At 39.1% G+C, this 13144-nt stretch overlaps 1 protein-coding gene across 1 annotated transcript in view; it reads right to left on the reverse strand.

Annotated features, from left to right (window-relative positions):
• Window positions 1-5254: 5254 nt before the first annotated feature.
• The window catches only part of ENTPD1 (ectonucleoside triphosphate diphosphohydrolase 1), a 93146-nt gene continuing 85256 nt past the window's right edge, over window positions 5255-13144 (reverse strand). Inside the window, exons 9-10 of the mRNA XM_036265569.1 lie at window positions 10456-10593; window positions 5255-8311 (exon numbers count right to left, since the gene is read on the reverse strand). Of these exons, the coding sequence (XP_036121462.1) occupies window positions 8105-8311; window positions 10456-10593 (345 nt within the window). The 3' untranslated portion in view covers window positions 5255-8104. The remainder of the gene's footprint in view (window positions 8312-10455; window positions 10594-13144) is intronic.

The following is a 13144-nucleotide window of genomic DNA, read 5'->3' on the forward strand; positions in this document are numbered from 1 at the left end:
TAAGGCTCTCAGCTGACTTCTCAACAGAAACACTAGAGGCCAGAAGGGAAAGGCATGAAGTAATCAAGGTCATGAAAAACAAGGATCTGAATCCAAGACTACTCTATCCAGCAAGGCTATCATTCAAAATAGAAGGTCAAATAAAGAGTTTCCCAGACAAAAAAAAAAGGCTAAGGGAATGCATTAGCACCAAACCAGCACTGCAAGAAATGTTAAAAGGACTGCTGTAATTAGTAGAAGAAATAGGAAGAAAAATAGAACCACACTAACCAAAAATGGCAATAGATGAGTACATATCAATAATCACCTTAAATGTAAATGGACTAAATGCTCCGATAAAAAGACACAGAGTAGCTGTTTGGATAAGAAAACATGACTCACATATATGTTGTTTACAAGAGTCCCACCTCACAACAAAAGACTCACATAGGTTGAAAGTGAAGGGATGAAAAAAAATCTTCCAAGCAAAGAGAAAGGAAAAAAAAGCTGGGGTAGCAATACTCATATCTGATCAAATAGATTTCAAAATGAAGGCCATAACTAGAGACAAAGAAGGTCACTACATAATATTGAAAGGATCTATCCAACAGAAACAAATAACCTTGGGAAACATATATGCACCCAATATAGGAGCCCCAAAATATATTTAAAATCTTCTGGAGGACTTCAAAGAAGAAATCGACAGCAATACAATCATAGCAGGGGACTTCAACACCCCACTGACATCACTGGATAGATCCTCTGGACAAAAAATTAGCAAGGAAACAGAGACTCTAAATGAAGCACTAGACCAAATGGATTTAATAGATAACTACAGAGAATTACACCCCAAAACTACAGAATTCACATTCTTCTCAAGTGCACATGGGACATTCCCAAAGATAGACCACATGTTAGGACACAAACTAAGTTTCTACAAGTTCATGAAGATTGAAATCATATCAGGCATCTTCTCAGATCACAATGGCATGAAACTAGAAATCAATTGCAACAAAAACATGCAAAGACATTTGAAAACATGGAGGCTAAATAGCATGCTATTAAACAATGAATGGGTTACCAAGGAGATCATGGAAGGAATTACTAACTTTCTGGAAACCAATGAAAATGAACACACAACAACACAAAATCTATGGGATGCAGCGAAAGCAGTTCTGAGAGGGAAGTTCATAGCACTACAAGCCTACCTCAAGAAACAAGAAAAATTTCTAATAGACTATCTAACCTCACAACTTAAAGAACTAGAAAGCAAACTAAAAAAAAAAAAAAAACCCAGAGCAAACAGAAGGAAGGAAATAGTAAAGGTCAGAGCAGAAATAAACGACATAGAGACCAAAAAAATATTCAAAGGATCAATGAAACAAAGAGCTGGTTTTTCAAAAAGATAAACAAGATTGATGAACCCTTAGCTAGACTCACCAAGAAACAAAGAGAGCAAACCCAAATACACTAAATCAGAAATGAAAGAGAAGTAACAACTGACACCACAGAAATAGAAAGAATCGTTAACAAATACTATGAACAATTATATGGCAACAATTTTGACAATCTAAGTGAAAAGGACAAATTTCTAGAAACACATAGTCTCCCAAAACTGGACTGGGCAGAGATAGAAAACTTGAATAGACCAATAACAACTAAGGAAATTGAGGATATACTCAAGACTCTCCCAGCAAACAAAAGCCCAACCTGGATGGCTTCACGGGGTAGTTTTACTGAACATTCAAAAAAGAACTAACACCCATTCTCCTCAAACTATTTCAAAAAATTCAAGAAGAAGGAAGACTTCCAAACTCGTTTTATGAGGCCACCATAATTCTAATTCCAAAACCAGAAAAAGACACTACAAAGAAAGAAAACTACAGGCCAGTATCCCTGATGAACACAGACACCCAAATCCTGAACAAAATACTAGCAAATGGGATCCAGCAATACATCAAAAAATTATTTACCACGACTAAGTGGGATTCATCCCAGAGATGCAAGGCTGGTACAATATTTGCAAATCAATAAATGTGATACACTAAATAAACAAAATGAAAGATAAAAATCACATAATCATATCAATAGATGCTGAAAAAGCATTGGACAAAATCCAGCACCCATTCCTGATAAAAATGCTCAGCAATGTGGGAATAAAGGGATCATATCTCAACATAATAAAGGCCATATATGAAAGACCTACAGCCATCATCATACTCAATGGGCAGAAACTAAAAGCATTTCCCTTAAGAACAGGAACAAGACAGGGATGCCCACTTTTGCCACTCTTATTTACTATAGTACTGGAAGTCTTAGCCACATCAATCAGGCATGAAGAAAAAAATAAAAGGGATCCAAATTGGAAAGGAGGAAGTGAAACTATCATTATTCACAGATGACATGATATTATACACAGAAAACCCTAAAGACTCCATCAAAAATCTACTAGACTTAATAAATGAATTTGGCAAAGTAGCAGGATACAAAATTAACGTCAAGAAATCAACAGCATTCTTATACACCAATGATGAACTCACAGAAAGAGAAACTAAAAAAACAATCCCATTTACCATTGCGGAAAAAAATTAAGATACCTAGGAATAAACTTAACCAAAGAAGAAAGGACCTATTTGCAGAAAACTGCAGGACATTGAAAAAGAAATAGAGGAAGATATAAAAAAGTAGATGCATATATCTTGTTCATGGATTGGAAGAATTAACATCATTAAAATGTCCATATTACCCAAAGTAATCTATAGATTCAATGCAATCCCCATCAAAATACAAACGACATATTTCACAGAACTAGAACAAATACTTCAAAGGTTCATATGGAACCAAAAAACCTTGAATAGTCACAGCAATCTTGAAAAAGAAGGACAAACTAGTTGGGATCACAATACCAGATATCAGGTTATACTACAAAGCTACTGTAATCAAAACAGCCTGGTACTGGCACAAGAACAGGCATATAGACCAGTGGAACAGAAATAGAGAACCCAGATATGGACCCAAGACATTATGTTCAATTAATGTTTGACAAAGGTGGCAAGAGCATATAATGGAGTAAAGACAGCCTCTTCAATAAGTGGTATTGGGAAAACTGGACAGCTACATGCAAAAAAAATGAAACTAGACCATCAACTTACACAAGAATAAACTCAAAATGTATAAAAGACTTAAATATGACTCGTGAATCCATAAAAATCCTAGAAGAAAATGTAGGCAACAAAATTTCAGACATCAGACGCAGCAAAATTTTCACTGATACATCACCTAAGGCCACAGAAACAAAGGAAAAAATGAACACGTGGGACTACATCAAACTAAAAAGCTTCTGTACATCAAAAGAAACAACCATCAAAATGGAAAGGAGCCCTGGCCGGTTTAGCTCAGCTGTTAGAGCGTCAGCCTGTGGTCCAGAGAGACCCAGGTTCGGTTCCCGCTAAGGGCACATACCTCAGTTGCAGTTTGTCCCCGGCCCTGGTTGGTCGTGCAGGTGGCAGCCACTCGATGTGTTCCTTGCACGTCGATCTCTTTCTTTCTCTTTCTCTCTCTCTCTCTCTCTCTCTCTCTTTCTCTCTCTCTCTCTCTCTCCCTCCCCCTCCTCCCTCCCTCCCTCCCTCCCTCCCTCCCACCTCCCACTCTATCTGAACAAAAAATGGAAAAATGTCCTCAGGTGAAGATAAAAAAAACAAAATGGAAAGGAAACCCACTGTATGGGAGAACATAATTGCCAATAATACATCAGATAAGGGGTTAATTTCCAAAATATATAGAGTGCTCATACAACTCAACAAAAGGAAGACAAAGAACCTAATTTAAAAATGGGCAGAGGACCTAAATAGGCACCTCTCCAAACAGGACATACAAATGGCTAAGAGACATATGAAGAAATGCTCAACATCACTAATCATCAGAGAGATGCAAATCAAAACAATGAGGTATCACCTCACACCTGTCAGAATGGCCGCCATCAACAAACCATCAAACAGCAAGTGCTGACAAGGGTATGGAGAAAAGGGAACTCTAGTACACTGCTGGTGGGAATGCAGACTGGTGCAGCCACTATGGAAAACATTATGGTGTTACCTCAAAAAATTAAAAATTGAACTGCCATTTGACCCAGTGATCCCACTTCTAGGAATATACCCTAAGAAGCCTGAAACACCGATCAGAAAGAATATGTGTACCCCCATGTTCATAGTAGCACTATTTACAATAGCTAAGATCTGGAAACAGCCCAAGTGTCCATCAGTAGACGAATGGATAAAAAAGCAGTGGTACATATACACAATGGAGTACTATGCAGCTGTAAGAAAGAAAGATCTCTTATCCTTTGAGATAACATGGAGGGACCTGTAGAGTATTATCCTAAGTGAAACAAGCCAAGCAGAGAAAGACAAATATCACAGGATCTCACTTATTTGTGGAATATAATGAACATAACAGTCTGAGGACCAGGGTAGACCCAGAGACATGGAAGTAGGGTAAGTCTGACAACCCTCAGAAGAGGGGTTGGGGGTAGGAGGGAGGAGATAAACCACAGAGCTTATATGCATGTATGCATAACTGATGGGCATGGACAACAAAGCTGGGGACTGGGTGGGGTGGATGGGGAGGATGGTGTCAATGGGGAAAAAAGGAGAAACATCTATAACAGAAATAAAAATAAATAAAATTAAAAGCTTCATATTTTCCACTTTTTAAAAAAAAGATGTGCAGTAAGTATAATATACCCACAATAGATTTCAAAAACTTAATGTGAAAAAATAAACATCTCATTAATAATTTTTATATTAACTACATGTTGAAATGCTATATTTGTATATAGTAGTCACTTTATTAAACCATCCATTGTTACCCAGTTTGATTGTACCATATTTTTCTTACAGAGGTCTTCTTGACTGATAGATACACCAGTAAAATGCAGTATACTTCTTTTTTTTATCCTCACCCGAGGACATTTTTCCAGATTTTGTTCAGATAGAGTGGGAGAGAGAGAGAGAGAAACATCAATGTGAAAGGGACACATCAAGTGGCTGCCTCCGCATGACCCAACCAGGGCCAGGGACAAACTGCGACCATGGTACATGCCCTTAGCGGGAACCAAACCAGGGTCTCTCTGGACTGCAGGCCGATGCTCTAATCGCTGAGCCAAACCAGCCAGAGTAAAATGAAGAATAGTTTTTAAAAAACTTTTATTTATATCAAATTTTATATTATTAAGTTGAAACTTTTTTATTTCTCTCTCTTCTCTCTGACACACACACACACACACACACACACACACACACACGTGCACCCTTATTAATTTCAATTATATTGTTTACAGAAGTAACCACTTCTTATTTTCCCCCTCTGGGTTCATAAAAATAAAATGTTTCCCACCTTCTAAAGGAATGGGGTCACCAGAACCAAGTTTGGGTGAAAGTCCCAGAAGGAATTGTAATCATGTATTAAATCCAATATTAAATAAAATTATTTGATGGTAATCTATTTTATTTGGCCTTCCTCATTCGGAATAGCTAAAAGCAGATTTCTAGATCTGCCTCAAAATCCTCTTTTCCTACAACAGATTAGGTTGTGCCTGTTGATCATCTCTATGATTTGAGATTTATAATAAGTGGGTTTGGCTCCCAAATACTTTTAAGGTATTTTTTGTTGTTGTTTTTGGATCCAGGCTATAAAACAGAAATGGGATAAGATTTCAGTGTTTACATAAGCAAACTTGTGAATTCTAATTGCACTTGCTGAGGGGCAGTGTTTAGAGAAGAAAAAGCAATAATCTTGGAACAGAGACATGAGTTTGAGTATCAGCTCTGCCATATATAAGTTTGTGGTACCCTTGTTTGTAAAATACAAATAATACTTAACACCCTCTTGGGTTTTTTAAGGACCAGAATAGGTAATGTGCCTGACAGTGCTGTGTATATACAGACATAAGGAAGAAAGGAGTTGCTATTGGCTCTATTTTTATGACCTTTTATTTTCATTATTATCATCAACTATACTATTTATTTGATTCTGAACTGCTATGCAGTGAGCAAGCAGTATAATTAAGAAGCTAGGAGTATGGGAATCATTGATAAGCATCATACATCACATATGTTACCATGCAAAATACATGAACAGAATATCAGTGTTGCCATGACAGCCTTTGTGGACTTAAAGCAATATTAAATCCCAAGTTCATCAGGAAACAGGTCATCTGTCTACTTCCCTTTTCACTATGCCTGTAAGCCCTGTATTCATGCAGAGTTAAGTGCATGCTTTGAAGTTATAAGGAGACTGTCTAGTATATATTTGGGAGAGAAAATAATGGTTAAGTGCATGCCAAGCTTTAGCCATTTGAGCAACTTCTTAACTTCTCTGAGCCTCACTCGCTGTTTCTGTGAAGTGGAATGGTAGTGCCTACCTTCAGATTATTGTGAGGATTAAATGAGAAAATGAGTGTAATGCCCATGAGTATAACAAATACTCCATAAATACTAGCTATAACAAATGCTCCATAAATACTAGCTACTAGAAAAGACTAAACATGTCCTAATTTGGCTTCTCATTCCTGATCAAGGTACAAGTTCAGTTGTGGACATCAGAAAAGAAAATGTTCCTGTCCACAGTTTTATTACACTTATGTTCACCTGGATATTGTCAAAAATGACTTGATTATTCAAGAGATATAGGGATATTTGGCTTCTAGTTTGTGGGAGGGCTTACCCTCTGCCCCACATCAGCTCAGCACTCACTCCCCAGATCCATAGATGGAGAGTCTGGGGCAAAGTCAGAGTAATACTTCACCACTCCATCCTACACCAATCCTTAAAGAAAGGAGGTACAGGGTCTCTTCATATTCCCCTGACAAGATCCATAGACGCCACTTCTCCCACAAAATATTCCATGGAATAAGTAAATAGAACCCATACTTGTGTGACAGGAGTGGCATCAACACTTGCAGATCTGGTTCCTGGCACATTTTGATGTATAAATACCATGACAGTGAAAAGGCATGCAATACTGCACTAATGCAGCTCTCTCATGAAAGTAAACCCTGGCACAAGATAACGCATGGCTTTAAAACTCGGTAGCATCTTTGTGTTGTGCTTGGTTAGTATATTTGCCTATTAATGGAAAGGTTAGTGGTTTGAACCTACCTAGGAATGGTCTTGTCTCCGGCCAATTTCTTGGTGATGAAAATATTCTGGAATTAGACAGTAGTGATGGTTGCACAACATTGTGAATGCAGTGCCACTGAATTGTACATGTTCAAATGGTGAATTTTATGTTACACGTCTTTTACTTCAATAAAAACAAAACCCCAGTAAATTCAGTGGAGAATGCATTTCCTAACCCTGCATCGTAACTATATTATTCTTCCTGACATGTATACATGTAGTATATGCCCTGATATCTGAAGGACTATATGTACATCAGCTTTTTAAGAATCTCTGGTCTGGATATTCCACTCTGTAGCATTTTGGCATCACCCTGGAATGTGTGACTTATCCACATCCCTGTTTTTGTATTGGATTTAGTAGTATATTAACTGCACAAGCACATAAATTCCCTTGCAAGACTCTTTGGTCTTAGGATATATTTGCCTAGTCTAGAAAATTCTCCCATGCAAAAGGCAGGCTGGGAATGGGATGTGTATCTGCCCTCTCCAAAGGCATTGTATGGCTTTCTTAATAAATGGGAAATAAGAGAGAAAGGGTCTGTAAGAATATAGCTGAGATTCTTCTTTTAGCCAGCACAACTTCCCAGTGCAGGATTCAGGACCCTGTTCTTCTGGACAAAGGCAATATTGTTATTTTTAAAGCAAAGATCATGAAAGGTGGCAGGTTTTTAAGACCTACACAAGCATAGAGTACAAAAAATAAGTGGGGGAGAGTGGTGGTTGGGAAAGACTCACAAAAGATACAATGTCCGCCAGGGAAGTCCTTGAGGCAGAAGGTGGTGAATACTTCCCAAGGAAAGATTTCAGCAGAGCCAAGGAAGCTTCATACAGGTCAAGACTGGCCTTGGTGAGCAAGGAAGGATGACCTTGTATACCACTGTGGAGGAAAGTGCTACCTGGACAAGTTCTTTTCTCACTCCAGCCAGCAGATTTCAACTGCTCCCGCTATACCATGTCTTTCCGGAAATATGAAGGCTTGCGAAAGATAATCAAGCCTATGACAACCACTGCGACTAGGATCAAGGAGAAGAGGACCATGAGGAAGATATAGGTAGAATGGGTGAGAGGTGTGGACAACGGCTGCTCAGCAGGGATCATGTTGGTCAGGTTCAGCATGTAGCCCAGAGTCCATCCCACATCTGTGCTCCGGATCTGTAAACAGTGAGGAAAATTTGTTGTTTCTGATCTGAGGATCAAATGAGCTTTCGTGCAGCCCCATCCATAACGCTGAGCAACCAGAAGGTAGAGAGCACCACATTCCATTCTCTACAGGGACTACTTCTACACTCTAAACTGGGAATTTGGTTGTGTGGGAAATAAGGGACAAGTGCTTAGGGAGGAGAGTTGAGAGCCTCACTACTATATTCCCAAAATTCAGAGAGGATCTTGGTGACAGACTGCCCAATTCTGCAGAATTTAAACTGGCCTTTGGAGATTTGCATTCCGCTTTTGTTGATTGTGTGACTGTCAGGGTTCAGAGGTGGGTGGGGAAGAGAGATGGAAGGTGACAGAAAGCAGGCAAAGGGTAAAAAAATAGTGATGGCTCATGACCTTTTCCATCTGTGTCAGGATCAGGAGTCTCATCCATATAAAACCAGGACTTTTTTATGATTCAACTAGGGAAAATTAGGGAATAATCCCAGCAAGTCAATCTTACTTTATGGAAGTTGAAAGACTGCATATGCATTAGAAATGATTCTTATTAAATAATAAAACATGCTCTGACCCTGACATCTTCCTATGAATATTTTCCAGTTGCCTCAAAACTTATTGTAATATAGGTAGTCTATGAATAATAAATACTTTTGAAAATGTTTTTATTACATGAGTTGTCATGGTAGAAAAGTTAGAAAGTACAGATAATCCTAAAAATAAAAATTGAAAAACCATCTATACTTCACCACTCAGAAGTTGCTGTTATTATCATTTTGTGACGTCCTTCCAATCCTCTCTGTGAGGTTTTTTACTGAAATATGGAATTAAATTTATGTCGACTTATTCACTTAAGAATACCTTGTAAAATCCATGTCTCATAGAATTTCTATATCATCACTGGAATGAACTGCCTTATATGTTCGTTTTTACTCACTTTGTTCATTACTTATAAATCCTAGAAATGGAGTAATTTGATAAAATAAGGTGCAAATTTTAGGGCTCTTAGTATATATTGCCTATGCAGTCTTCCCAAAGGTTGTGGCAATTTATATTCCAGCCAATACCATGTGGAAATGTTCCTCTCTCTTGATCCGTTACCAATACTGGGAATTAATAATTTGTAAAAAGCCCATTTCCCTTTATGGTGAACAGGAACCTTATCTGACTGTGTCAAGGAGGCTCCAGAGTTGGTTATCACCTAGGATTTAGAAGTATTGGATCATTCACTGGAGTTCAGAGAATATAAATCATTTGTAAATTTGACATAGACATGTCCTTCAAACAGACAAAATAAACTGATGGAATGGGATATTAAAACAAGGAAACATTTGCATTTGAATTAGCAAGGTCAGTCTTGGCAAGAGTGTAATGAAATTAGTATTCTCATGGCTGCTACAGTCCTCTGCCTCAATGTTGTGTTTTCCCCGAAATCACCATATTTAATAAAGGGGGTAAATTGTGTTTGCCATTATTGGGTATGGGCATAAAATGTAGAGAAATACTTTTCTTGATATTTTTAAGCATGAGTTAGTTGTCCATGAGCCATGCAGCTGATGTAAATGCTTCTCTATGCTTGGATACCTGCAGGTGGCGCTATGGTAAAGCACAGCAGTGAAGTTGCTTCTTTAAAGCTCATGTTAAGCCTGGTTTCTAAGCAAACCCCAATTCACAGCCACTCATCCCCTTCTTCACAGTGAGTTTTCAGATTGATCAACCTTGAAGCTACAACCAACAAAGCCTTCACCCCTTATAAGAAACCATGATCATCCCTTCCAGATTCATGGAAGGGGCCTTTAGGATGGATGTTGAGATCAGCACACAAAATCATGGTGGCTACTAAAATTCTATCACATTACTTTAATATCTCACTTTTTGTTTTGTAAGGAATTTGTCACTGTTATGTAAGCAGAAAGGAGAGGCTGGGAATGCAGGTAGTTCTTCTTAGATAGGATATCCACAACTGGCTGGTTGACAAACCTAGGAGTGTTTGGCACAAGTGCCAGCTTGGTTTAGAGGTGAAGTGGTAGAACATGACATCAGGCCAAAACTTAAATCAGGTTGACTCCTGCCTCCTTCAAGCCCAAAGCTGCTTCAGTCACAACAACCCAATCTCCCCCCAACCCAACAAGTATCCAAATTACCTGGCCCATGAAATGAATATTCTTCCAGGAATCAGGTGTGAAATGATAGCCCCTCTCAAGGAGAGCGATAATGTAGGTTCCAGAAAAGCAGTATTCACTCAGGTACTTCTCCTTCACTTCACCAAAATGTATCTTCAGCTGGAAGTGAAGTAAAGGAAATATCATACTTGTACAATAGGCACCTCTCCAAGCTCTTTTTCAGTTGATCAAAAGAGAGGAAAGCCCCAGCTCACACAGACCTGAAAGTCGGCCTCTCCAGAGGGCTTTGGGAATGGTGCTGCACTCTTTCAATGGGTGCAGGGGTTTATAGTTCAGGGTCTGCTTAGAGGACTTTTACTCTATGGTTCTGTGAGATAGTAATAAGTATTCCGGGAAAAAAGTCATTTCTGTTGTCTAGTAGGTCAGAAACACTTTCATCCCTTATAAAACTTGAGTTTCACAATCAGATTAGCATGTTACAGGTGTGATAAACCTTGCATAAAAGAAATCATTTAATCTTTGCTTAATCAGAGTTTTCTATATGCTCTTGACCAGAGTCTTTGGTTCAGCGCCTCCATAAGCATCTTAAGAAAATAGTGTCATAAAGAGCCACTCAGTTTAATCTCTGGACTGGCAGCATCAGCATCCCCTAGGAGTTTGTTAGTCCTCACCCAGATCTGTCAACACAGAATGTGATCACGTGCCTAGTCAAGTTTGAGAAACAGAGGTCTGGAACAGTTTAGAAAGCATTTTGCTCAGGATTGCTAAAAGGGCCAACATCTCACCTTCTGTCCTCTGTCCTTACCTAACTTATTTTATTTGCATCTGAGTCACTCAAAGGGGACTTCTTGAGTCCTTTGTGTATTTACTTGCCCTACTCCTGAATGAAGATACTAATGGCTACCTGCCAACCCTTGCCTAGCTGTTGTGACTATATGTCCAGATGCCCACCTCTTGCTCTGTTCCTCTTCTCCCCTCAGTTAAGGTCAACAGGCCAGGACATCTCTAGCTCAGCTCAAGTTCTTTCTTCTGCCCTATTCCTCAGCCCTTTAGATAGGCATACCCTCCTGTACACCCTAGGAAAAGAGAGAACTAATATTTGTTAAGCATGTACTAGGGATTATGCCAGATGTTTTATATGTAGGGCCTCCTGGCTGCCTGTCTTGCCCTCTTTTGCTCAGATTTCTCTCCCCTCACAAGGAACATCCCATCTCAAAACCCTAACTGCTAGCTGGAGTCTATTTCTTACTTGGCTCCTGCCAGCCTTCAATCCCTGGAAAACTAACTCTACACCAAATTCCATGCCTGCCTTGACCTGCTCTGATGGAATTCTTCGAATGAGCTTGGAACCTTTATTTTTTTAAAACCTCACCCGAGGCTATTTTTCCATCTATCTTCAGAGTGGGAGGAAAAGAGAGAGACATCAATGTGAGAGACACACCAGGGTCTAGGATGAACCACAACCCAAGTACGCGCCCTTGACCAGAATCAAATCCACGACTCTTTGGTCCAAGGGCTGATGCTCTAACCACTGAGAAAAATTAGCCAGGGTGGAACCTTTCCTTTTTTTTATAGTTCTTGAAATTACTCTTTGATCAACTTCTCTGCATATGATATTCTCCTGAGACCTTGGTATGACATCAGTTGACTTTACCTGTCCAGGTCCCTACACCTTTCTTTCTGCATTCTGCTTTTCGTTTGTCGAAAGACCCGTTCCTGGCTGTGTGTGTGTGTGTGTGTGTGTGTGTGTACACATTTAGTTTTATTGTAACAAAGCAACTTGTACACTTTTAACGTTTAAAACTGAGCATCATCTTTTCTTTCCAGTGAAACAAAGAGAAATTTTTAAAATAAACAGGAACAAAATTACAATAGAGAAATGTCAATTCCGAATAAGATCCTACTGGTTCTGCTGATTCTCCCATCGAGTGGCAGAGCTCAAGTCATCATTAGGAGAGAATTTTAAAAGTGTTTTCTTAAACTGCAAGGATGTCCATTAAATATCACAATTAAACATGCCAAAGGAGAAGCCATGTTGTCAAAATGTCCACTTAACCCACCCAAACATCTCAAACCCACCCTTTGCTAACCTTCTATAACCGCCCCCCCCCCCTTTTTAAGTTTTTTTTTTTTTCTTTTTTTAAACAAGAGAAAGTAGACAGATACATGTTGGTAAATGCTAACTGTCCATGTTCACATAGAGACACAGTGTAATCTCTGAGCCCAATATACAGAGAAAGGAGGAAAAAAGCTAGAATTCTATGCACTACTACACAGGGGCCTAGCACCCTCCAGCTTCCAGCAGAGCTAAGGGAGCAGAAGGTTCTTCTTTTTTCCCACAGAGCATGGTGGTGTTGATTCCATAAAGTTTCTTGAGACAAGAAGGGATAAAAATGAATTTGGAACAGAAAGGGGCAGAGATTCTTTTCCCACTGTATTCTGCTCAAAGTACATCCCCCCAAATAAGGTAAGAACCATGGTGTAAAGGAGAGAAAAGAGACCTCAAAAACAGGGTGACTGAGCACAAAGAGGGTGAGGGGGGAAGACTGCAACTTGCTCCCAGGGACTGGAGAAAATTAAAAAAGGTTGCCTGTCAAACAAAAACCCCTATGGGATACACTGTTTCAACCTCATAGGTTCTTGAAGGCTTGACCATGCCTTGGAGGAATGGCATTTTGGTGTAATTTCCCTGAATTTTTCCAACATTCCT

The sequence above is a fragment of the Molossus molossus genome, unplaced genomic scaffold (genome assembly GCF_014108415.1).
Source record: "Molossus molossus isolate mMolMol1 unplaced genomic scaffold, mMolMol1.p scaffold_m16_p_17, whole genome shotgun sequence".
In the NCBI taxonomy this organism is placed as follows: domain Eukaryota; kingdom Metazoa; phylum Chordata; class Mammalia; order Chiroptera; family Molossidae; genus Molossus; species Molossus molossus.